Below are 23873 nucleotides of genomic sequence, written 5' to 3'. Positions count from 1 at the left end.
ATTTTCCAATCCTCTGTCCAATCTTTCTTTCTTTTCTTTCTTTCTTTCTTTCTTTCTTTCTTTCTTTCTTTCTTTCTTAGGATAATTTTCTCTTCAAGAATGGGCCAGGATTATTGCTATAAAATGTCATTTCCTCCAGAGCAGTTTTGGTAGGTTTTTTGGAGGAAGAGTTTATTTAGCAAACTGTACACTGACAATGTTAAGGACTTTTTAGTTATAAGGAATTTTAACAAGGTTGCAGGAATTATCCAGTCTCATTTTCTAAGAGTAAAGCTGGAAGAAATTTAAACAGTGGTAGATTAAATAACAAGTCTATATTTTACACAACAGAACAAAGTTTTGAAACTTCCTTAAATCGTTTTCTTTTTAAACTAGGTTCTCATTTTCTTTATTTATTTTTTTTACTTTTTTTTAACGTTTATTTATTCTTGAGACAGAGACAGAGCATGAACGGGGGAGGGTCAGAGAGAGAGGGAGACACAGAATACGAAACAGGCCCCAGGCTCTGAGCTGTCAGCACAGAGCCCGACGCGGGGCTCGAACTCAAGACCGCAATATCATGACCTGAGTCGAAGTTGGATGCTTAACCGACTGAGCCACCCAGGCTCCCCAAGGTTCTCATTTTAATGGACTAAATACAATTTGTTAATATCACTTGTTTAAAGAGAATAAGAACTGGGGAAACTGGGTGGCTCAGTCTGTTAAGTGTGGGACTCTTGATTTCTGGTCAGTGTCGGGTCATGATCTCATGGTTCCTGGGACTGAGCCTCTCCAGGCTCTGTGCTGACAGTGCAGAGCCTGCTTGGGATTCTCTCTCTCCTTCTGCCCCTCTCCCCATCTTGTGCTCTCTTTCTCTCTCTCAAAATTAATAAATAAACATTAAAAAAAAAAAAAAAGAATGAGAACTTGACTTCTACAAAAGAAAGTGATAAAAAGAGCAGGATTCTAACCTGGATCTAATTCTGCTGAACTCCTAACTCTCTGCATGTCCTAGGTCCTACAGCCATCTGTCAGTTTAGTTTTTAATTTTAAAATTTTATTTAAATATAAATTAGTTAACAGACAGTGTAGTATCGTTTCAGGAGTAGAACTCAGTGATTCATCACTTACAACACCCAGTGCTCATTCCAACCAATGTCCTTTTTAATGCCCTTCTTAATCCCCCCACCGGACACGCCTTCTCCAGGAACCCTGTTTGTTCTCTATATTTAAGAGTCTCTTAATGGCTTGCTTCCCTCTGTTTTTATCGTATTTTTCCTTCCCTTCCCCTTTGTTCATCTGTTTTGTTTCTTAAATTCCACATGAGTGTAATCATATGATATTTCACTTTCTCTGACAGCTCTCAGTCACTTTAATAAACTTTGGTTTCTTTACCAAAATGTGAGGCTAACCCTTAATCTGGGTGTGGTAAGTGAGATAATAAATGAAAGTATTTTTGAAAAACGTATTGTTCTATTGTAAGTTATTGTTGATTAGGGAAAAACACATGCCAGGCAAACTTAGTTTTCATGGTAGTAGAAGTGTCATAGGCTAACTAGGTAGTAATTGAGGCTTATTTTATGGTTTTAGCATTCTCTAGTCTCAGAGTCTACCTGAAAATGTTCAGCACCAGGGACTGTCTTTACGTTTAATTTGGCTAAGCACATCTACCTTCATTTTGAGCACTCACTGGCTACTATTGATAGTGATAACTAAAATCTGGTTAGAATATCATAAAAATCATGCAGTATAAAATAAGTTCCATGACACTACTGAGGCATTTGAGAAATAATTTACTTTCTTAGAAGTCAGGTCAAGAGCAAAAACAAAATTATCAACCTCAATTTTTTTCCCTCTCAAGTACATAGAAAGAACAAAAGCAGTGTTCTCTTTGAATTAGATTTCTTTTTTGAAGAGGTTTGTGGTTAAGTTTGTTTTACTCTGTTTTACATAGGGAACCTTTGTTGGCCTTTAAAGTGTAATTTACCGATGTAACTGATGTATTTCTGCCACCGATCAAACAAATACATGTGACGAAACGTATGCATACTTATTTCAGCCTCTGAGATTTATCTTTAAGTTATTCTGTTTGGAAGCTGGGGGGAAATATGAGGTCACTTCTTTCCCCTCTGCTAAAGGCAAGCTCATTTCCCCAATCCACACGGACAGTTGAGCAGTAAGTAGCGCGTTAGCGTACGTGAGTCCCCCAGACCGTGTCTTGCCATCAGCGGGCACACACGCATTCCCCCTAGCCCCCGGGTTGGGGCCAGAGTCCATCCGCAAGGCTTCTCCAGTCCGGCTACGCAGATTATGCTGACGGTGTAGCTATCCCGTGTGTCTGCCGCATCTGCCCACTGGCTAGAGAAAGAAAGAACGGGTATTCGGTCGAGCGTAAGCAGCTGCTTTCACCCACTGCCCCCCTAACATGCACTGTACTCTTCTCCCCACGTGCGTTCACACACACACACACACACACACACACACACACACACACTCTCTCTCTCTCTCTCTCTCTCTCTCTCTCTCTCTCTCTCTCTCACCTGCACTCACACACGTGCGCACCGTACCTCGCCCAGCCGCAAGCCGGGACACGTCGCCCACGCACCCCACCTCCCGGGCCCTGGCTCTGCGGCCTCTCCCCACCCACCCGCACTCCACGTGGGCGCACCCCGGCGCCAGGCGGCCGCTCTGCCCACGGAGCCCCTCGCCGGCCCCCAGGGTGGGAGGGAAGGCGCGGCCCCGGGGTCGGACGGACAAAGCGGGCGTCCAATCGAGCCCCGCACTGCCTCCCCGAAGGGAGGGAGCGGAGGCTCGGACGGGCCCAATGAGCGGGGAGCCCGAGTGGGACTTCCTCCCGGAATCCCGTTGGCCAGAATAGCGGGGCCGTGGGTGACACGTAAGTTGGGTGGGAGGCGGCGGCGGCCGAGGTTGGGCAGCCCGGTCAGTGACACCGGCCCGCCGTCCCCCCAAACCCAGAGGGGCCAGCCGGCCCCCGCCCCTCCACCGACTCCGGCGGGCCGCGCGCGGAGGCGCCGCCTGGAGCCGCGTCCTTTTGTTGGGCGCGTACCCCCTCCTTTTGGTGGCAACAAAGTCGCGCAGCGGGAGCCGCCGCGAGGGGGCGGGGAGCGGCCGGGGCGGGACTCCGAGCGCCGCCGGGGGCAGCCGAGCCAAAAAGTGGGGAGGAGGAAAAAAGGCAGGCGGCGTCTGGGGACCGGCGCGGGCACGGTCCGCTCGGAAGTATGCGGAGGGGCCCTCGCCGGGCCCGGGCACTCGCGGAGAGCCAGCCTCGCAAAAGTTTGGCGGCCGCTGCCCAGGCGGCGTCGATGGCTGCGCGCCCCACGGCGCGCGGGGGCTGAGCGGGCGCCACTTCCCCTCGGGCCCCGCTTTTGTGTCTCGCGTCTCCTCCTCATGCTGCGTCCGGCCACCTCCTGCGGCGGCCGCTGCTGAGACGCTCGCTCCCGCAGAGGGGAGGAAGGGACGGCGGCGGCGGGGGCGGCCGCGGCGCGGGGTCCAGGCGGGACTATGGGAAACGGGATGTGCTCCCGAAAGCAAAAGCGGATTTTCCAGACGCTGCTGCTGCTGACCGTGGTGTTCGGCTTTCTCTACGGCGCGATGCTCTACTACGAGCTGCAGACGCAGCTGCGGAAAGCCGAGGCGGTGGCGCTCAAGTACCAGCAGCACCAGGAGTCCCTTTCTGCCCAGTTGCAAGGTACGGTTAACGGGACGCGCGCGGCCGGTGGCTAACTTCGCCCCGCGCCTCCCGCCCCGGCTGGAAAAGTGGCTTTGGGGAAACGTTGGCCCTGCGGATGCCACCGCTGACCATCACGGACCTCAGAGTTGAGCCCTGCAGGGCCGCCCGGGTCCTCAAAGTGTCAAGGGAGATGACATCCCCATCCTCCCGCTTCCTCCGGCGGTTGCGTTTGAAATTGGTCGCTCAGAGGCTGGTCCCGCTGGGCGTTGGATGGGCCGGCGCACACTGAGCGCTTTACCCCAGTCCTTGTCAGTGGCCCAGCTGGAGTCCGGGCAGACCGACCAATAGCCCTTCCTCCGTGTCTGCCAGCCCATCCCGGAGAGGCACGGTCCTGGTTTGTGGGTATTTGCTTTGCAGTTGCCCTTGTCAGTAGTCTAAGAGATGGAGTTTGGCGGTGATTTCTCAAACCATGTTGTTTTTTTCAAGGGAAATTTAGCCATGACCTAGCAGCCCAACTAAAGGCCCAGTAGAATGGAACCTGGTGGTTTCTATTAATTTAATAGGGTGACTTTAGAGATGTTGGAGGTATTGGAAAAGTCCACACTGCCGCTGTTCACCATCCACCAGATATGTTTTGGAGGGAAAAAGTTTGTCTTCCTGCGAAACTTTTAGTTTAATACAGAGATAGGTAGGCGTGTGTGTTGGGGGTGGGGGGGGGGTGGGAGGTGGTACTTTACAGTTAGCCTTGAGAAGTCCAAGGAGAGAAATAGAATTTTTCAGTTTATCAGATACAGTAAACACAACTTGAGCAAGACCTGCAGAAAGATTTAAAGCTTCTACCCTTCTATTTTAGAATCTACTTTAATGTAAATTTCAGAAACATAAATGATGCATGACTGCAAAGTAAGCGAGATGTGGCCTTAGAGCATAGTCATCCTGTATATACTTTTTGAAAGCTTTTACTTGTACTTGTGTGTAGTTTTCGATACTTACATAGTCCTCTCCCCAAGCAGAAAATAATAGTAGAAAGCTGTGAGCAGTGAAATGTTGACAGTCTTTGCTGATGATGCAAATACAGCTAATTTCGTATTACTGGGAAAATATAAGCTGGATGGATGTTTCTGTCAGTGTATGTGTATATAAATATGAAACAGATGCCTTTTCGTGGCTTCAGCTATTTTGAGTGTTTTCTAGTAAAAAAAAAAATTAAAACGAGAGAAAAGGACATGCAGCTGATTGCTTGGTCTTATTTTCTCTTCCCAACTTAGAAGAAAAGGAATTATTTTTAGCTTACTGAAGCTGCATAGCCACAGGCAGTGAAAATATGTGAGCTGGGTTTGGCTCAAAAGGAAAACCTGTTTTGGTGCAGACTTGGGCTAAGAAAATTTTTCTTTAAACTTGTTGGTATTTACCCATGACTTATTGTTGGTGTATGAATTCTGGATATTTATGTATTTACTTAGAAGACATCAGTGGCTTCCTGTGAAGTTCAGCGCAGTTAGACAAAGGGGGAAATTTATGATCTAATACTACAAGGGCAGGACTGGATTTTCACACATGTGGCTGGAAGGGGCATGTGTGGTGGATTTTATGAGGTTGTTACCTTGGTCTCTTAGCTTAGGAGACCCATGTGAACATACACTGTCAAGTTAACCAATACCTCCTCAGCACTGCACGGTGCCTGACGCTCATGAGGGGATCAATATATATTTATTCAGTCAACAAAGGAAATTATTCTGAACAGTAGTGAGAAAGTTAATCCCATGCATTTTTGTCTGCCCTCTTGGCCTTCACTTCCCTGTCTCTGCTTTTTGAAACAAAACAAAACAAAACAAAACAAAACTAAGTAACCAAACATTTCGCCCAAGCCCAAGGAGAGCATTTACCTTCGCAGCCAAAGCTGGAACTGATTGACTGAGGCCCTGATTTCTGAGTCATGGCCTGTATTTGCAGTAGTTAGTTTTGAAAAATCAATCTCAATTTCTTTTCTCCTTTTATTGGCTGCCTTTTGGTGAAAGTTTTGGAGTAGAGTGGTGGTAAGTGGTGATACAAGGCCATTCAAATATACAACATTTGTTTTGCAGTAGGAGATGAAAGAATGTAGCTAGTTTGAGTAGCTTTAAAGTCTATTTCTTAATGTACCCTTTTGCCATTTCCTCTTGAATTGTGGTGCTGGAACAATTACAATATGATCATCCCTGAAGCATTATTTCCCAGGCAGGCCACATGATTGACTCCTATAGCGTTTATTTTGGATTTCACATCTGCAGGTCATTTAATGAAGGTTTTCTGACGTTAGCATCTTTTGCTTCCCCAATGACAAATGACATTTCACTCAGCAGCGCTCTGTTGTACCACCTGCATAGATTTGTTTTGAGGGCGTTAGGCTCTCCATTCTCAGAACTTGTTTAGTTAAGTGAGATCTCTTGACCTGGAGTGGATTAAGATCAGAGTTAATTATGAGTGGCCTCTTTAAAAAAAAAAAAAAATGACTCTTGAAATGTTTAAGTAGTTTGGCCCTATAATCTGAAGGTATACATTTGTTAAGTGAGCATATTTAGGTCATCTTCAGTTTAAGAATGGGTTGTACTCCAGAGATTATTTTGAAAGTAGGTTATGTCTAACTCAGTACATTTTGTAGTAGACCAGTTCCTTAAATAGGAGATGGTGAGGGGCGACCTGGGGAAAGTTCCAAGACTAGGCTACCTCCTCTCCGGTAAAAACAAATGTCCAAGTCTGCCGGCCTATGTATCTATTTGCTTATCTATCTCCCACTTACACCACACATCAATTACCTTGAGCAGTGGGGCAGAGGTTACATATTGGTGGCAGAGGCAGCAGTTAACAACCTTTGACCAGCACAATGTTTACTTAACCTCTTACATTTAAAAAAAAAAAAACTGCTTTCAGGTGGGCCATGCACCATTCTCCGTGTCCATACACAGTGGTTCTTAGCTCTGACTGCCCATTAGAATCACGTGGGCAGCTCTCAGACCAACTAAACCACAGTCTGTGGGAGTGAAACCCCTATGTCGTTCTCCCCAGGTGATTACAATATGCAGCCAGGGTTGGGAACCACAGCCCTATTATCTTTTTTTTTTTTTTTTAAGTTTATTTATCTTTGAGAGAGAGAAAGCATGAGTACCTGTGAGGCTGAATGGGGGAGAAGCAGAGAGGGAGGGAGAGAGAGAATCCCAAGCAGGCTCTACACTTAACAGTGCAGAGCCCAGTGCAGATACACCGTGAGATCATGACTTGAGCCGAAGTGGGACGCTCAACGGACTGAGCCACCCAGGTGCCTCCACATCCCTATAATCTTAAAACTGAGCTGTATCACACATTACTTTACTTTTCTGGCCATAAAGACACCTGAGGGTTTTGTTGTTGTTGCTTTTACCCAGAGCGTGTGATTCAGATACTAACCCTGCAACTTTCTGTGTGAACATGGCCCTCATTTTTCTTATGCAGTGGAGATTAGAATGACCTACTTCATCGGGATAATGTGAGGATGAAGTAATGGATCCTGTTAAGCTCCTAGGACATACTTGGCACATAGTAGGTACTGCTCATTAAAGATGATCTGTTATTATCATCATGGTCCCTGTTTGAGGTAGGATATTTCATTTCTCCTCTCCAGGTTTGTCATGGGTAAAAGTGTTCAAATTGGCAAAATCTGTTTTTATAATTAACTACCTCCTTTTATTGTACCTGACTGGACATCAAAGGAAACCGGTAAACGAACATAAATCCAAGTACTTTCCTCTGGAGAAGGGACCTTCACTGACAATTTAAACTTAGGAAATTAAAGTAGGGTTACTGATTAACTCCCTTCTGTGTCATATCAGATAAGAAGAAGGTGTAACTCCTAGTGGTAGGCCATAACCTTGTGCAATAGGATCTGGGACAGAGATAGAACTATTTAACTTTTTTAAAAATAGGGACAAATAGCCCTCATTCCCGAAACACTGTGTTACATTATTGCAGTGATGGCAGGAAATCATCAAGAAAAGGTTTATATAATGTTTCCTGTTCTCCTGTTCCAGATGAGTATATCACAACTATTTAAAATAAAAATGTGGTGCTTCTAAGGCTCATATTTTTATTCAAGTTAGTTGTTTCTTGCATTGTGTTCTCTTAACACAGGATGGCTTGCTAGCCTGAGCGTGAACAGATCACATTGGAACTGGTAACTTCTTTGTTTTCAGCCTACCCTGAATCTGCTTAAAAAAGAATAAAAGTCTTCTTCAGCTCAGGCCCAGTCTTTATTTATTATTCCATCTCCAGTGCCTAGTGCCTGGCACTCAGAAGATAGTAGGTCTACACCTTTGTGGTGTTTCCTGTCTGCTTACGAGTGTGCTTATTATGTGGTGGGCAGTGAAGTCTGGTAGATACAGGTTGAGGAGTCACAGCACTTGGGTTTCAAGTCTTGCTATCTTTTTTTTTTTTTTAACCAACAATTATTGAGTGGTTCCCAGAACTCAATAATTTAGACCCACAAGTGTGGGTTGTGTGTAGTTAGGCATACTCATTTTTAAGTGCTAAGTTGGGTCTCATAAACATCAACGAGATGCTGTTTATTAAATGAACATTTTCATTTAAAAAAATAGAGCAGAATGAAATACTCTTTAAGTTCAGTAGTTTTTATGTGTATGTAAAATCCTGCCTTAAAATGCATTCCCTGATGGGGCACCTAGGTGACTCAGTCGGTTAAACATCCACCTCTTGATTTTGGCTCAGGTCCTGATCTCACAGTTCATGAGTTCGAGCTCAGTGTTGGGCTCTGTGCTGACATTGAGGCGCCTGCTTGGAATTTTCTCTCTCCCTCTCTTTCAGCCCTTCCCCTGCTCACTCTCAAAATAAATAAACATTAAAAAAAAATGCATTCCCTGAATAAAAGATGAAAGCTTTTAGATACTTTTTGAAAATCTATTTCAATTAAGCATTCTGTTATATATGTATATGATTTGCATAAATTTGTATTGTATGAGTCTACACTTTGTGTCTGCCTTAGTCATCCCTGCAAATTGGAACATGTCCATATTGGTTGACTATATAAGACAATTTCTCATTATTTGTGAGCCTTTAGTTTAAGTCCCATATAGATTGGAAGTCTTCCCTGACTTCTTTATTCTCTCCTGTCATACCAAGGACGGTTACTTCTAGGGCTGGAACACAAGACAGGTTTCAGAGACCTAAGGAATCAGTGACTTGGAGTTGGGGAATCGACGTGCAGTGGGTTTGAGAGAAACTAGAAGAAGGCAGAGAGAAGAAAGGGGAGTGCTATCAGTTTATGACTTTTCAAAGCATTGAGGAATATTCTTGCTCACATGTTTATGTCCTAAAAAGAAAGAAAGAGGGACTAGTGAAGGGCGATTGGTTTTGGCATCAGGTGCTGTTTGAATACAACTCTGGTGTTCACTTGAACAAGCAAGTGACGCCTCTGGGCTTCAGTTTCGTCATGTTTAATTGGGAATAACAATGTCTAACTTGCACACTTGTGTAGATTATAAATAATACATCTGAAATGACTAGCAGGGATCCTGGAGCACATTACTATTGTATTTATTAGGGGGCCGGGACTACTGTTGCCGGATTAGCATTGAGCTGCTTTTTATTTTGCTCAGTGTTTACATCCAGCAGGTAATAGCGTTATTAGTTATGGCCTAAATGTGGCTTTTGTCAGAGCTATTTGCCCAACTTGGCTGAAACTTTTACTTGACTTAAGATAGTCTCACTCTGTATTTTCTACTGTACTTTTTTTTTTTTTTTTTGGCGGGGGGTGGGGAAGAAAAGACCTGAGTATGCTTTACATGGTAACAACTAAGAATTGTTGTTTTTCATTTTGACAAGTAAGTGTTTTTATTTTATCATTGAGGACAGAATGTTTTTTGCTACTTTTGCCAGTCAGTGCTTTGTGACTTTTGTAGCTTTGGAAGTCAAAGTTATATGTAATACAACTTTACTGGAAGAGAAAAGTGGCAAACTGTATCTTCCTTTTGAGCACTGTTATTTAAAGTGAATTTATTTTGGGGCGCCTGGATAGCTCAGTCAGTTGTCATCTGACTCTTGGTTTTAGCTCAGGTTGTGATCTCACAATCTGTGAGTTTGAGCCCTGCATCGAGCTCTGTGCTGACAGCGTGGAGCCTGTCTAGGATTCTCCCTCTCTCCCTCTATGTGCCCCTCTCCCGCTTGCTTGCTCTCTCTCTCTCTCTCTCTCTCTCGCTCTCTCAATAAATAAATAAATAAACAAACTTAAAAAAACCCTTAAAAATAAAGTGAATTTATTTTGATAGAATTTTGAAAATTTATTTGAAGAAATTAAAATTTTTAAAAATACATAACATCTGTGGAATGTCTACCTGTTCAGGTGCTGTGCTAAGCACGTTACATGCATTTTCTTATTTAACAGTGACATGAGCACTTTAATGTAAGTGAGCAATCTGAGGCTCAAGGGGTTAGTTAACTTGTTAGTGTCAAGGTCAAATCTAATGAAACTGAGCTTTGAAGCCTAATGCAACTTCCCAGCCATGTTCTTTCCACAGTACTCCATTGCCCTCAAAATTATTTTAGTGTTTCTCATGACAATATTAATGGTTTTGAGAAAGTAGGTTAGGTGGGTTGTCACATGAAGAGTCAAGATAAAATTTAGAATCAGAAATACCAGTGTGATTATTTGATGCAGCATTTCCAGAGTGTAGGACATTTGCTGCTGTTACAGAAAGGAATTTTGGTTGATTTGGAGTTGATCTTAGGTAGTATCCAGATGCTGCATTAAATAATGTTGAATCAGGGGCGCCTGGGTGGCACAGTCGGTTAAAAATCCGACTTCAGCCAGGTCACGATCTCACAGTCCGTGAGTTCGAGCCCCGCGTCAGGCTCTGGGCTGATGGCTGGGAGCCTGGAGCCTGTTTCCGATTCTGTGTCTCCCTCTCTCTCTGCCCCTCCCCCGTTCATGCTCTGTCTCTCTCTGTCCCAAAAATAAATAAAAACGTTGAAAAGAAAAAAAAATTTTTTAAATAATGTTGAATCATATAATAAAGACCTCAGATTCTTTTGAATTTGCTTTCAGTGTTTTCTTGACAAGTCAAATAGAAACTCTCAGTTTCATGCTAGAATCTCTCTCATGGATATAGTTACCCATTTGTTTTTCTCAAAGAGAACAGACTAGGACAACCAACAGTTTGATAGCTAGAATCTAATAATTGTTTTTTCATATTATTATGTTTAAATTTTACAGTCACTGTCCATTAATGCCATGTAAATCATATTTTTCATTTACAAGGTAGTAGTGTATTTTTTTTTTTTAGTAAGTTTGTTTTAGGGGAAAATGTGAAATTTGTCAACCCAAAGTGCCTATACAGGTTTTGCATACTAAAGTAAGAAGTCATGTTTGAGTACCTGAGTGTCTGTAGTTCAGGACTGCATTAACCGATTGACTCAGATACAAACATTGAATTTTACAGTTAAGAAAACAGTCTTGAAGCAGGTGAATCATTTATCATGTATCTCAAGCTAAGCCCACGTGTCCTGTGTTCTGACTTCCAGTACAACATAGCATTCCCCTACCGTGCTCTCCTGTCACTGGAGACCAGCACACTCTTCTCAGTTCCAGCAGAAATGGGCGTTGCTATTTTTAAACAATGCTATGTATTTCTGAATGGCATATTTGTGTTCTTTGTTTTTATTGGCCAGTGGGTGCCTATCCAGAGGACATGCCAGTTATATTGGCTTTTGCTAATTAACCTCACTAATAGCCTGGAGGGATGTGGGCATGAAATAAATTGCTCTTTAAAAATAGTATGACATTTTTAAAAATAATGCCTTAACTGTTTTTCATATATAAAATGTCACAATATGATAGACTGTGAATAGAAAAGTAAAAAACAGGCTGTCATTCTGAAGGATAAGGCATTATGGAACATTTGAATGACACTGTTTCTGTTGAGAGTGAGTTTAAGAAAAATATATAATCATTTTAGGAGAGCTGAACATTTCATTTCCCATTTCACATGCCATTTAAATCCCTTCTTTAAGTGGAACTTTGTTATAAACAACAACAAAAATGTGTAAATCAAGATATTTAAGAGAGCTTTGACATTGTATGGTCTCAACACCAGCTATGATGCTATGAAATAAATATTCTAAACAGATTAAAATTGGATAGCTGTTGCTTCTGTATTTGGTTAGCATTTATTTAGTTTTACATCAGTGAGATTAAATCTATAATCTATTAATCTCTCAATCTATTAACACATGAATTCTTAAAAGGATTTCATATCCTTTTTAAAAGTTTGATGCTATAAAACATGTTAATTTGCACTGATGTCAGGCATCATTTTCATTAAAAGATGAAAAATAAATGGTCTTCACTATATAGGTGAGCATCAGCTCTAAATCCAGAAGTCATCTATGTTTGACCTGGGTGTGAGTGGGGCTCCTCAGGTATAGTTCCTCAAATATAGTTCCTCGTCATCTGTAGATCTGTGAAACTATGGAGTCAGGATATCTGACCTCAACACAACCAACATACAGCAATGATGCAGGCATAAGATACCTGCATGTTCTTGGTCAAAAAAGAATAAGATTTGTGGTAGGTAAGAGTCACTGGTCCATAGCAGTTCTGAAATCCTGCTAAGCAGAAGTTTCTTGATGAAGTTTCCAGAGTTGGGGATAATTCTCCATGGCTCTTCATTCTACTCCTTGGGCTATTGGCTCCCCTCTCTGAGTCGTCTTTCCCTTCTTATGAAAGGTGGCACGTGTTTTGCCGCTGAAGTTTTTGTTTTTGTTTTTAATGTGTATTTTTGAGAGAGACCACAAGTGGGGGAGTGGCTGAGAGAAAGGGGAACAGAGGATCCGAAGTGGGCTCTGAGCTGACAGCAGCGAGCCCGATGTGGGTGTTGAATTCACTAACAAGTGAGATCATGACCTGAGCCGAAATTGGACACTCAACCAGCTGAGCCACCCAGAAGCCTTGCAGTTGTTTTCTCAGCCTGCTTCCTGCCGGTAGGATTTGGGGGATTTATGGTGGTTTTTCATTTAGCACAGTCTGTTCCTTTCATTCTAAAATGGCAGAGTTTCTGCTGATAAAATCCTCTTAAAGCTTTTGTCAGTCCCCTTTGAAACTCGTTAGGGTTTACTCAGTTAGACAAAGATCATACCCCCGTATTTCTTAGAGATAAATCTTTCCTTACCTTGGGCTTCTGCTGAGACAAAGGATAGGCAGTGCCCTTTAACTTTCCAAAGGCCTGCTGAAAGGATCGCTGAGTCACGGTCTTAAGCTTTTAAGAGACCCTGTGGTACAACTGAAAAGCTCATTAGGAGGCTACATTTCCAAGGTCTTAACAGGAATTTCTGAAGCCACACTCTCTGTCTCATCTTTATTTTATTTTTATTTTTTAAATGTTTATTTTTGAGAGAGTGTGTGAGTAGGGGAGGGGCAGAGAGAGAGGATCTGTCAGAGGCAGAGGATCCGAAGTAGGCTCTGCACTATCAGCACAAAGCTTGATGTGGGGTTTGAACTCACGAACCTTGAGATCATGACCTGAGCTGAAGTCAGATGCTTAACCAGCTGAGCCACTCAGGTGCCTCTCTGTCTCATCTTTAGACCATTTTTTTTCCCTGGCAGTTCCTTGGAATTAATCTTTGTGTGGGAGCTGTTTCTTAGTGTTAGTATTGTTTGCTGTCCAGAGATGCTGAGAATTTTCAAAACCATCAAGTGGTTTGAAAACCATCAATTTTCAAAGCCTTCTTTTGGTTTAGTGGTCCTTCCCTCAATTTATCATCTCCCAGTTTAAGAAGAAACCAGGTAGCATCTCCAGCACTTTGCTGGGAAATCTCCACAGCTAAATTACCCAGTTTGTGTGGCACATTTTTAATTTCTCATACAACTACAAGTGACCACATACAGGTCATGTAACTATATATAAGTGTGGGTATTGTTACACCTTCCACCACTACATAATTTACAATTTCCAAGAAAATTTTCTCATTTTTATTTACACCCTTCCTAGCAATCTCTTCAAAGTCCAAAATTCTGTGAATAGTATTTTTAAAGCACTTTACATGTTGACTCATGCTCTTAAGTCCCATCACACAGTTCTGAAGCTGTTCCCACCTTTCAGATTTTTGTTATTGCAGTACCCTACCTCCAAAATCTGTATCGGTTATCCTATTGCATAGCAAATTATCCTCAAACTGAATTGGCTTAGAACAAAAAATGTTATCTCACAGTTACTATAGGAAAGGAATCTGGGCTTAGCTGGATGATTTTTTTAAAGATATCTCATGATGTTGCAGTAAAGCTGCTGACCAGGGTTGTAGTCATCTCAGAAATTAACTGGGGTTGAAGGATCTGCTTCAGAATTCACTAATGTGATCATTGGCAGGCCTCAGAAGATCCGCTTTTAATCTTGCTCATGTGGGCCTTTCCATAGGACTTTCTGCAGTTCCACTGTGGAACTTAAAAAAAAAAAAAAAAAATGAAAGCTGGTTTCCCCCAGGGCAAGAGATCCAAGGGAGAACTAAAGAATGTGCAAGAACCTAAGATGAAAGTGAAAATATTTTAATAACCTCAACCTTGAAAGTGAACCCATCACTTCTGCCATGTTCTGTTCATTAGACTTGAATCACTAAGTTCAGTCCATGTGCAAGGGAAGGGGCTTGTGAAGGCATGAATAACAGAAAGTGGGGGTCATTAGGGTCCCCTTAAGCAGCTGCCTACCAGGTGAGAATGTCATTGTTGTCATTGTTGGCAGTATCATTACCAATTCATCATAAACGAAAAGTCACTGAGCACTTGCTATGTAGCAGGCACTGCTCTGAATTACTTTCTTGGATTATCCGACATAATACTTTTGTAAAAATGCATTACTACGTATTTAAATGTGATTTATTATTTAATTTGAAGTATATTAGCAGGAAGTGGCATTTGAAATCATGGCACTGTGGGGGCGCCTGGGTGGCGCAGTCGGTTAAGCGTCCGACTTCAGCCAGGTCACGATCTCGCGGTCCGTGAGTTCGAGCCCCGCGTCGGGCTCTGGGCTGATGGCTCGGAGCCTGGAGCCTGTTTCCGATTCTGTGTCTCCCTCTCTCTCTGCCCCTCCCCCGTTCATGCTCTGTCTCTCTCTGTTCCAAAAATAAATAAACGTTGAAAAAAAAATTTTTTTTAAAAATGAAATCATGGCACTGTGGAGAGAAACTCTCGTGTTTAAACTATTTGACCTGTGATGATTGAAATTAAAAGAGTTGCAGGTGACTCTCTGAAATGTAAACCCAGCTAGTAAGCTGCTGAGGGAAATCGCAGAGTGGAAGGCTCATGTCCTTGAGGAGTTTCAAAATCCATTGACAATATGTGTAATGTTTTCACTCCTACAATTGACTGTATTTCTTTGGCAGGTACGTAGGAAGGCAGTGCAGTGTGTTTGTTCATATATTTTTACTTCTGATTGTTCCTTCTGCTTTTATAGACTGCAGTCTTTGACGAAAACCTTGTTACTTGGTAATCAGAAGATAAATTTTTGAGGAGTGAGTTTTATGGTCTTAGAAAGATAAATACGTTTGATTTAAAGAAAGAACATTAACTGCATGATTAGTGATTTCAACTCGTTTGTTGGTCTCTACTTTGGAAGTCAAGTGTAAAGATTGTAATATAAGATTATTCTTCCGTAATATTAAAAAAATAACAATAGACTGTAGCATTTTATGAAAATGTCGTTAAATAATGTTTCCTGAACAATCATTCCAAAATTCATAGTATGACCTCACCCTTCTTAACATATTTTAGCTATTAGAAATACAAGATAAATATTTCTAGTTTCCATTTGCCTTCCGTTATATTCTCTAAGAGATTGGATTAGGAAGTGAGTAGAGAATGTCTTGTTAAAATATGAAGCCATGTTCCATTCAAGAATCAAGGACAGTTCTTTCTTGCCAGTGAAAAGTTGCTGTTGACTTTCTGTGGAATCCATGACTCTTCCTGCCCCATTGCTATCAATGTGGGTACTAGATTGCTGCCATGATACCCACTGTCAATTCTGGGTTGCCGTGGACTTCTTTTCCTTTGTGATATTCACATGCATACTGTTAAGTCCTCATGATATGTGGTCTTTGTTCTATGTTCCAAAGACCAAAGTGTGAAAAATTCACTACATATTCTACGATGTAGTACTAACATGTGCAGTGTGGTTCTTAGGGTTTCATATTGTTTTGTTTTGTTTTTTTCATATATCTTTTGCTCCGTTGGTTGATTAACATCCATTTAGATTAAGCTAGAGGGTGCACTCTGCTGTGAGACTGTCCAAGGAAGCAGTAGCTACTAACCTAGTTAGCTACAATGATGCTTTTGTGTGTGCATGTCAGACTCCCTATTTAAACCCCAAGAAGTCTTCATCGAAGGATCCCATAGTAGCAATACTTGGAGTACAGGCTGAGCCTTTAAAGAAAGACTGTTTTGTTTTATTGTAGGCCTCCAGCTGTTTTCACAACTGCCTCCTACCCAGCAACAACTCATTCCTAAGGCCATATTTTGTGTCTCATCTGTGACCCTCTCTTTAAGGGTGGCATTTGCAATATGGGATCCATGGGGGTCCAGGAACTTTCTGAAAATATATGTCCATTCTGTATATGTGCCTTTTTCTAAGACAGAAGCCATAGCTTTTATCAGATCCTCAAAGCATCAGTGACCTAAAAAAGGTTAAGAACCACAGCTTTAGGGCAAATTCCTTCTTCTGAGGTCCTTTCAAGTCCATCTTGGAATTTGAGCTCCCTTGGTCCTACCCGATGAATCCTCTGGAAAATGGCTGAATTTGTAATGGGGTGGTCAGTGCTCACTGCTATTTCCCTAAAGCCCTAACCCACTCCACCCCTCTCAAATTTGAGATTCCTTATTAGGGATTTAAATGGTATTTAATAAATTGCATTCCTGGGGCGCCTGGGTGGCGCAGTTGGTTGAGCGTCCGACTTCGGCCAGGTCACGATCTCGCGGTCCGGGAGTTCGAGCCCCGCGTCAGGCTCTGGGCTGATGGCTTGGAGCCTGGAGCCTGTTTCCGATTCTGTGTCTCCCTCTCTCTCTCTGCCCCTCCCCCGTTCATGCTCTGTCTCTCTCTGTCCCAAAAATAAATAAACGTTGAAAAAAAAATTTTTTTTAAAAAATTGCATTCCTAGAATTCACTAGTAATTACTTAGTAAATAATAAAAAATGCCTTGCAATTACATGAGAAATTTATACTTTCCAAATTACTTTATATTCATGATACCATTTGGTCCTGGAGGAACCAATGATATAGAGAAAAGCAATATTCTATGTTATTACCATTTTAAATGTGAGGAAACAGAAGTCACACAGCATGACGATGACACGCTTGGGGTTAATGCTCAAATTGTTTGAATCCTAATTCAGGGCTTTTAGTTATCCTCGGTTTCCAAGGTTCCCTCACCCTGGAATTGAAATGAGATTCTAACAATATTCACAAAACAGTTTCTGACTTTACCTCCTTAGAGGGAACTCTATCCTTTTTAGATGCTGCCAAAAAGTTCAGAATATTCCCAGATGATGACTCACCTGGACATGAGAACTAGTCTCCTTGGAGTCGACCTACCACCGTAACGGAAACAATGAGAGTTTGTCCAACTGATGCATGGCAAGCCAGTACAAACTGACACTGGGCTTTTGCAGTGAAGGAAGATAGGCTCTTTACTGGTGTGGCATCACTCAGGAGAATGGGGAGCTAATGCCCAGACAGAAGTTTGGAACTCGCAGATTGCTTGCAAGTGAGGGTTTCTAAGGACAAAACTGGGGACAGAGATCTGAGGAGGTAGACACTGTTGATTGGAGGCCCGTGAGGTCATGTTAGCAGATGTTACTAAATAACTTATGATGCCACTTCATCTGGCCCCCCAGAGGTCTGTTCCATCTCCAGAGACTTGGAATCTGAGAAGTATTTTTGTTCTGTATGCAAGAGCTTTCATTAGTGCTGATTAACTACTTGTCCTACAGGTTCCTCTGAATGATAAGCAACCATTCCTATCCCTTGAGCCTAGGCTTAGGTGTTCCTAGATCATCTGGTGCTGCCTGAGGGTGACATGACCTCTAGTGTTCATTGTTAATCTGAACTGACAGGATAAATTCCAGCTTCACCACTCCCCACCTCTCCCCATCTTCTTGTCCACAGAAGGTACTGATAGCTGCTCAAGCCGCTGCTTCCTGCTTCACCCCTGCAGCTTTCTCCGTTGTCTTTGGCGCGTTACCTTTTTTGTTTTTGGACCTTACATACCCTGGAGGATCCAAGCAGGCTTCATAGAGACTGGGTCCCACCCAGGGCAATAAGAGTGATATGTGATATACTTGTCTACGTTACCCTTTCTATCTCTGGCACATTGTCATTGATCCAAAATTAGGGTCTTAGGCTGACCCTTACCTTAGGATAATTCTTTTTTAGACTCTTCCGCATCCTGGGGTGTAGACTGAGCTTAAGCTCACACTGGGGATTCTGCTTTCACCAGAGGCTGTCACCTCCTGATAGCATCTGTAGCTTCACCTTGACCTCACGGTGGGGGGAAGAGGGGGGTGCGGGGGCAGGGGTTTGAATCTCACCACTCAAATGACTCTCCAGCTGTGCTTTTTAGCTTCCAGATGTAGAAGTCAAATCACTCCTAAATAAATCATAGATCGGTAGAGCAAGAAAGAATGTTTATAGAACCCAGGTTGCAAAGAGTAGCATGTGGCCGTGTTTTGGTTTGGCCCACACAGTGCTCTGAAAAATTTCACAGGAGTTGTCTACCATGGAAAAAGAAAGATGTTTTTTTTGCAAATATCCAGGTTTCTTACTTTGTTTAAGAAGTCCAAAGATCCCTTCACACAGGTCTGCATTCCTGCATGGTGAATGGCCCACATTTTGATTGGGGCATGTGGGCTTCAGTTGGCAAAAATTCCACTGGGAATTCTGTATCTCAAATAATAACTTGTTTAGTTTATCAGCAAAGAAAGTGAGCCTCCGAGACATGGAACGACCTGACAATGGCGCTGTCCAATATGGTAGCCACCAGTGGGTCGTGTGTGGCAGAAGCATTAAAACGCAGCTGCTGTGACTGAGGAACTGAATTTTAAACTTTAATTTAAATTTTAGAAGTTAAGACTAAAGCACGGTGAAATATTTTTTCTGTAGAACGTGACTTCATTGTTTTGGTGGCACTACATTTCAACGAAGCGCTGTGTACATTAGGTATTATTGGTGTATTTCAGTGCACATATACTTCTTTTTAAAATGTGGCTACTAGAAATTCAAAAATTACACATGTGATTCACAGTGTGTTTCTGTTGGACAGTGCTGATCTGACAGAGCTCACACAGCTTACTGGTGGGCAGGTCTGGAATTTGTCAGCAGATATCAATGGTTCTAACCATGTTTTTTCTCCATTACTAAAGTAGTGTCCAATTTTTCTTCTAATTCTCAAAACTTTTTCTATAATAACATACAATCTCACAAACTCCTATGGGAATTTTCCTAATTTGTACATGGTACATGATACAGAAGTGATTTTATGTAAAAGAAACTTAGCTCTGTATATTATCAGCAATTTTATAATAAAGGTAACTTTAAAGATAACAAAATTAATATTCATGATATATAAAGACTTAAATTTTTTTTCTCAGTGACACTGACCACTTAATATTCTCTGAATTATTTGTGTAAGAAAATAATTTTTAATACATTGAAAACAACATTGTATTTGATTTAGGCACAGATGTATATTAAAATGTAGTCTAAAATTAGTTACGTATTATAACTCTAAAGTTAGAATTACTTATAGACTTGTATCGAGTTCTTATATTTGACATAGAAAGAAAGACTTTGTAGATAAAATATTAGCAAATAGCTCAGTGGAATCTAACGCCTCTTTATTTGACATTTTAGTTGTTGAACTGTGAATTGTAACTTACATACATACATAAAAGTTCACAAATTGTAAGTCTCCAGCTTCATGAACTTTCACAAACATGTCTGTGTAGCCAGCAACCGAATCAAAACACATAACAATACCAGCAGCCCAAAGTTACCTGGAGCCCCTTCAAGTCACTGACTGCCCCTGATCCCCTGTGGATAAAAACTGGATTAACTTCCTCTTTATTGTATATATAAGGGAAATCAAACAATATATACTCACATATACTCGTGTCCGGCTTCTTTTGTTTAATATTGTTTTGAGATTCCTCCACGCCGTTACATGTAGTTACAGATTATTCATTTCTGTTAGTATGCCATTCAAATTTATTTATTCTTCTGTTGATGGACATTTGGGTAATATCAGTTGCTGCTGCTATGAATGTTCTGGTTCTTTTACCGTTTTTAGGGCTAGCAGCTCCTTGATGTGCTCAATGACTGTTTTGAGTAAGATAATCCCAATTAAGGACTATTTTGAATGCATTTGCAGCATCATTATTATTGCCCCTCTACTAATGCTAATTTAATATTCCTATGCATTCTGTCTACAAGCACTGGTTTATTATCAGTAAAAATTTTAAAATAGAACCCAAAGTAAAAATAACTATACCTTAAAGTTCAGGACACAAGCATTGGTATCATTGTTCAGACAAGTATAAGCTGTCCATGGGACTGCCTGGATAGGAACTGGCTTATTTGTTACCAGGTTAACCACCATTCATGCTCATTTGATCCATTCTTTTTCCATTTTTTAAGTAATTTATTTTAAAGCAGAAACTACAACAGGTTCAATTACTGCCTTTCACTAAATTAATTTCCTGAAACATATTGGCAATCCTGCTAGTTTGGAAACACCGCCTTGCTCTGGAAAGGTATAAAGTACAACAGCACTTTGGGGAAGTGTTATGGAGTTAACTCAGATAAGTGGTGGGTAGTTGAACTAGTCTTACGATTCCTTCTGAGCTAAAATTTTGTGATTTTTAAATTCTGAGATGCTAGCTTAAGTGAACAGTAATGAAAATAAGAATCATCTGTAGCAATTCCTACTTATCAACTTAATACAGTTTTCACAGTACAGCTTTGCTTTAATATATATAAGCGGCAGAAAAGACAATGACATTCGTGAAATTGATCCATGAAAATCTCATCAGTACTACTTTTATGACTTGTGATAACTGAACTTGTGTTAGGTTGTACTTTATCTTCATTGAGATTATGACAGAAATAATTAACTAATAAAATGTCTGTAAACATGGGGTACCTGGGTGGCTTGGGCGGTTAAGGTCGGACTCTTGACTTCGGCTCAGGTCATGAACTCTCAAATCCTGAGTTCAAGCCTTGCATTGGACTCTGCGCTGACGGCTTGGGATTCTTTCTGTCTCCTTCTCTCTCTCTGCCCCTCCCCCGCTTGCTCTCTGTCTCTCTCAAATAAAAATAAAATCCATAAACAAAATCTACCCCACTTTTTCAAACAACAGATTTTTGAATCAGGAACATGAAAAAATATCCTCCTAACCCAAGACATTAACAGGTGATTCCCATCTACTTTCAGACCGACCCTGAAAATACTAGTACTCAAAAGTAATAAAATTGCATGTATTAAAACGTTTTTCGGCACAGAGCCCAACTTGGGGCTCGAACTCATAAACTGCAAGTTCATGACCTGAGCTGAAGTTGGATGCCTAACCAACTGCGCCACCCAGGCGCCCTTAAAACCTCTTTCAAGATTGTTGCTAATTCATACTGGCTTCTCCTCTAAACACTGGTTAGTTCACATCTGCGAGTTTTTGATGGGAAGCTATTCAGAAACTTCTCAACAAAGCAAAACAAAACAGAGAAAAAGATTCTAGAGTATATCAGACATTCAGGTGCTTTATGTTTGGTTCACTTGGAGGACTGGTAAATTATAGAAGCATCTGAGGTTACAAAATTATAACTTGGATTTCTTAAAATATAGTTTATTCAGTATATTATAGTTTATTGTAGAAATTACACTTCAGTTACAGAGCAAATGTCTGTTTATGACAACCTTTTTTCTTAAAAAAAATCCTGTATTAAAATGATCTGATTTTTTTTTTTCCAAAATGGAAGATAGCCATAGCAAATGACGAGTAGTTTAGGGTAAGTAAATCAAGAAGGTGTGGTTTGATGCAGCTAATGTTACATGAGTAGCCATCTAAAGATACAGAGTCAATATACTACTTTTTGTTTTGTATCAATTTCAAAATCTCAGTGGCTTACAACAAACATAGTCACGTTCAAGTTCTGCAGTTTGGCTGTGGTTCTGTCATTGCAGACTGGGCTTGGCTGGGCCTGACTTGCCTGAGCCTAGATCTGGGCAACAGGTTTTTGGTGAGTTTCAAGGAGACTCTGAATGCCTCCTTTCCACAACCTGCTGCTAAAAGGATTGCATCTACCTGGAGGTTTCCCTCTCAGTGGATTTACAAGAGCACAAGAAGGTAGGTGTTGACATACAGTGCCACTTAGAGCCTGGGCTTGGAGCTGCCAAGCTGTCATTTTTGTCCACTTCTCATTGGCCAAACAAGTCACATGACCAGTCCCAACTTTAGTAGGTTAGAGTGCAGAAGAATACTCTGCCCTCAGCAGTAAGCAGTACATGCATGGCAAAGTGTGGATATAGTGGGGGAGTAAGGGGTGAGGGATTTAGAATAATGACTCCATCTACCCCATCAGTCAATTTCAAAATTGGTACAATGTGAGATAAAGGAAGAAAGCTGCTTTTGTTTGAAGAATCATTTTGCAGTGATTTGATGTAGACGTTTTAAAAGATTAACATGAAATCACATAATTTTAGTGATATTTTTGTATTTCCTGGAAAAGCGTTTAAGTTTATAACAAATGAGCACTTAGCATAAATCCTAAACAAAATGCAGTAGGTAAATATGTTCTCTTATGCAACAAACTTTTCCTGAAGCACCTACTGTCCACAGGCTTTCTTGAGGGATATAAATTTGATTATACAGGTGCCGCCTGCCATCAAGAGACAGAATGTAAATGAACTATCCAGTAAAGTTAAAGCCTTTTCTATTGGATTTTTATGATTCTGCTATTTCACTGACATAGAGTAAGTAGAACTTCTCTACGAAAGCATTTCAACATTTAATACAAGGATGTTAGCAGCAAAAAGCAGATATGATAAAACAGAGAATTACTTTTATATACTAATTTATGTGGGTTAAAAAAAGCAATTTAGGGGCGCCTGGGTGGCGCAGTCGGTTAAGCGTCCGACTTCAACCAGGTCATGATCTCGCGGTCTGGGAGTTCGAGCCCCGCGTCAGGCTCTGGGCTGATGGCTCAGAGCCTGGAGCCTGTTTCCGATTCTGTGTCTCCCTCTCTCTCTGCCCCTCCCCCGTTCATGCTCTGTCTCTCTCTGTCCCAAAAATAAATAAACGTTGAAAAAAAAATTTAAAAAAAAAAAGCAATTTAGAACATGGACTCGTTAATAGGATTGGGCATTTTAATTTTTTTTGTACACATATCATGAACATATGTAATACTTATTAGAAAATTTTATTGCATATTCACTGAGATTCTTTGGTAAAAAAAATTAAGTGAAAAAGTTATGCAATTAGTATTTATTTAAAGAGAGAGAGAGAGAGTATGAGTGAGGGGAGGGACAGAGAGAAAGAATTCTAAGCAGGCTCCACGCTGTCAGTGCAGAGCCTGACATGGGGCTGGAACCCATGACCCATGAGATGATGACCTGAGCTAAAATCAAGAGTCGGACGCTTAACCAGCTGAGCCACCCAGGTACCCCCAATTTGTTGAGATTTTTACTTTCTACAGCTTGATTCTTCATGTCTCAGCTTAAGAATATCAGAATTCTGTACTAAAAAAAGAGGAAGCTGAAGGCTGGTCCCTAGGTACACAAATATGGCTTTGATTTTGAAATGGATATTTCCTATGAGTCGTCCTGACATACTTCTTGTGCACATAATGGAAGAAGCGGTAAGAAGAGGCAGGGTTGGTTTTTTTTTTTCTGACAAGTTTATTTATGTACTTTTTGTGAACAGTGCCTGCTCAGAAAATTTCAGAGTAGGAACATGTAGATTCTTGTTAAGCCCTAGGTAGTGAACTGCTAAAGCTCTATGAAACCAGAGAATACTCTGCAGGTTACTAGTGTAAGTATTCTCTAACTTAAAAAAATGCTTCTCGTCGTTAACTTTGTACCTTTGCAAATACGTTGATGTGGAAGGAAAATCTGGCTTTATTTTCCGTATTCCTCATCTCTGTTTTGTTACTTA

At 41.4% G+C, this 23873-nt stretch overlaps 2 protein-coding genes across 5 annotated transcripts in view; one reads left to right on the top strand and one right to left on the bottom strand.

Moving 5' to 3' along the window:
* Positions 1–1754: 1754 nt before the first annotated feature.
* On the bottom strand, positions 1755–3389 carry LOC121034215 (translation initiation factor IF-2-like). Its single transcript, XM_040481132.1, has 3 exons — positions 3347–3389; positions 2520–3248; positions 1755–2337 (listed from the first exon to the last, which is right to left on the bottom strand). The coding sequence occupies exons 1-3, from the start codon at positions 3387–3389 to the stop codon at positions 2288–2290; spliced, it is 822 nt and encodes a 273-aa protein (XP_040337066.1). The 3' UTR covers positions 1755–2287.
* Positions 3141–23873, top strand: part of GOLIM4 (golgi integral membrane protein 4) — an 80921-nt gene continuing 60188 nt past the window's right edge. For 3 of the 4 annotated variants that reach the window (XM_040480687.1, XM_040480685.1, XM_040480684.1), the window contains exon 1: positions 3141–3688. In XM_040480687.1, coding sequence (XP_040336621.1) covers positions 3502–3688 — 187 coding nt within the window. In that variant the 5' untranslated portion in view covers positions 3141–3501. The remainder of the gene's footprint in view (positions 3689–23873) is intronic. The other variant, XM_040480683.1, reaches the window with a different exon arrangement.

The sequence above is a fragment of the Herpailurus yagouaroundi genome, unplaced genomic scaffold (assembly GCF_014898765.1).
Source record: "Herpailurus yagouaroundi ecotype Mexico unplaced genomic scaffold, PumYag 159, whole genome shotgun sequence".
Lineage (NCBI taxonomy): Eukaryota > Metazoa > Chordata > Mammalia > Carnivora > Felidae > Herpailurus > Herpailurus yagouaroundi.
This window is presented reverse-complemented; position numbering and strand designations above follow the sequence as displayed.

Excerpts from the sequence above, each read along its gene's own strand:
- LOC121034215 (XM_040481132.1), bottom strand. The coding sequence starts at position 3,389 with ATGAGGAGGAGACGCGAGACACAAAAGCGGGGCCCGAGGGGAA. Across the intron at positions 3,249-3,346 it reads AAAGCGGGGCCCGAGGGGAA|TGCCCGGGCCCGGCGAGGGC; the intron begins GTGGCGCCCGCT and ends GCTCTCCGCGAG. Across the intron at positions 2,338-2,519 it reads GCGCACGTGTGTGAGTGCAG|CCAGTGGGCAGATGCGGCAG; the intron begins GTGAGAGAGAGA and ends TTCTTTCTCTAG.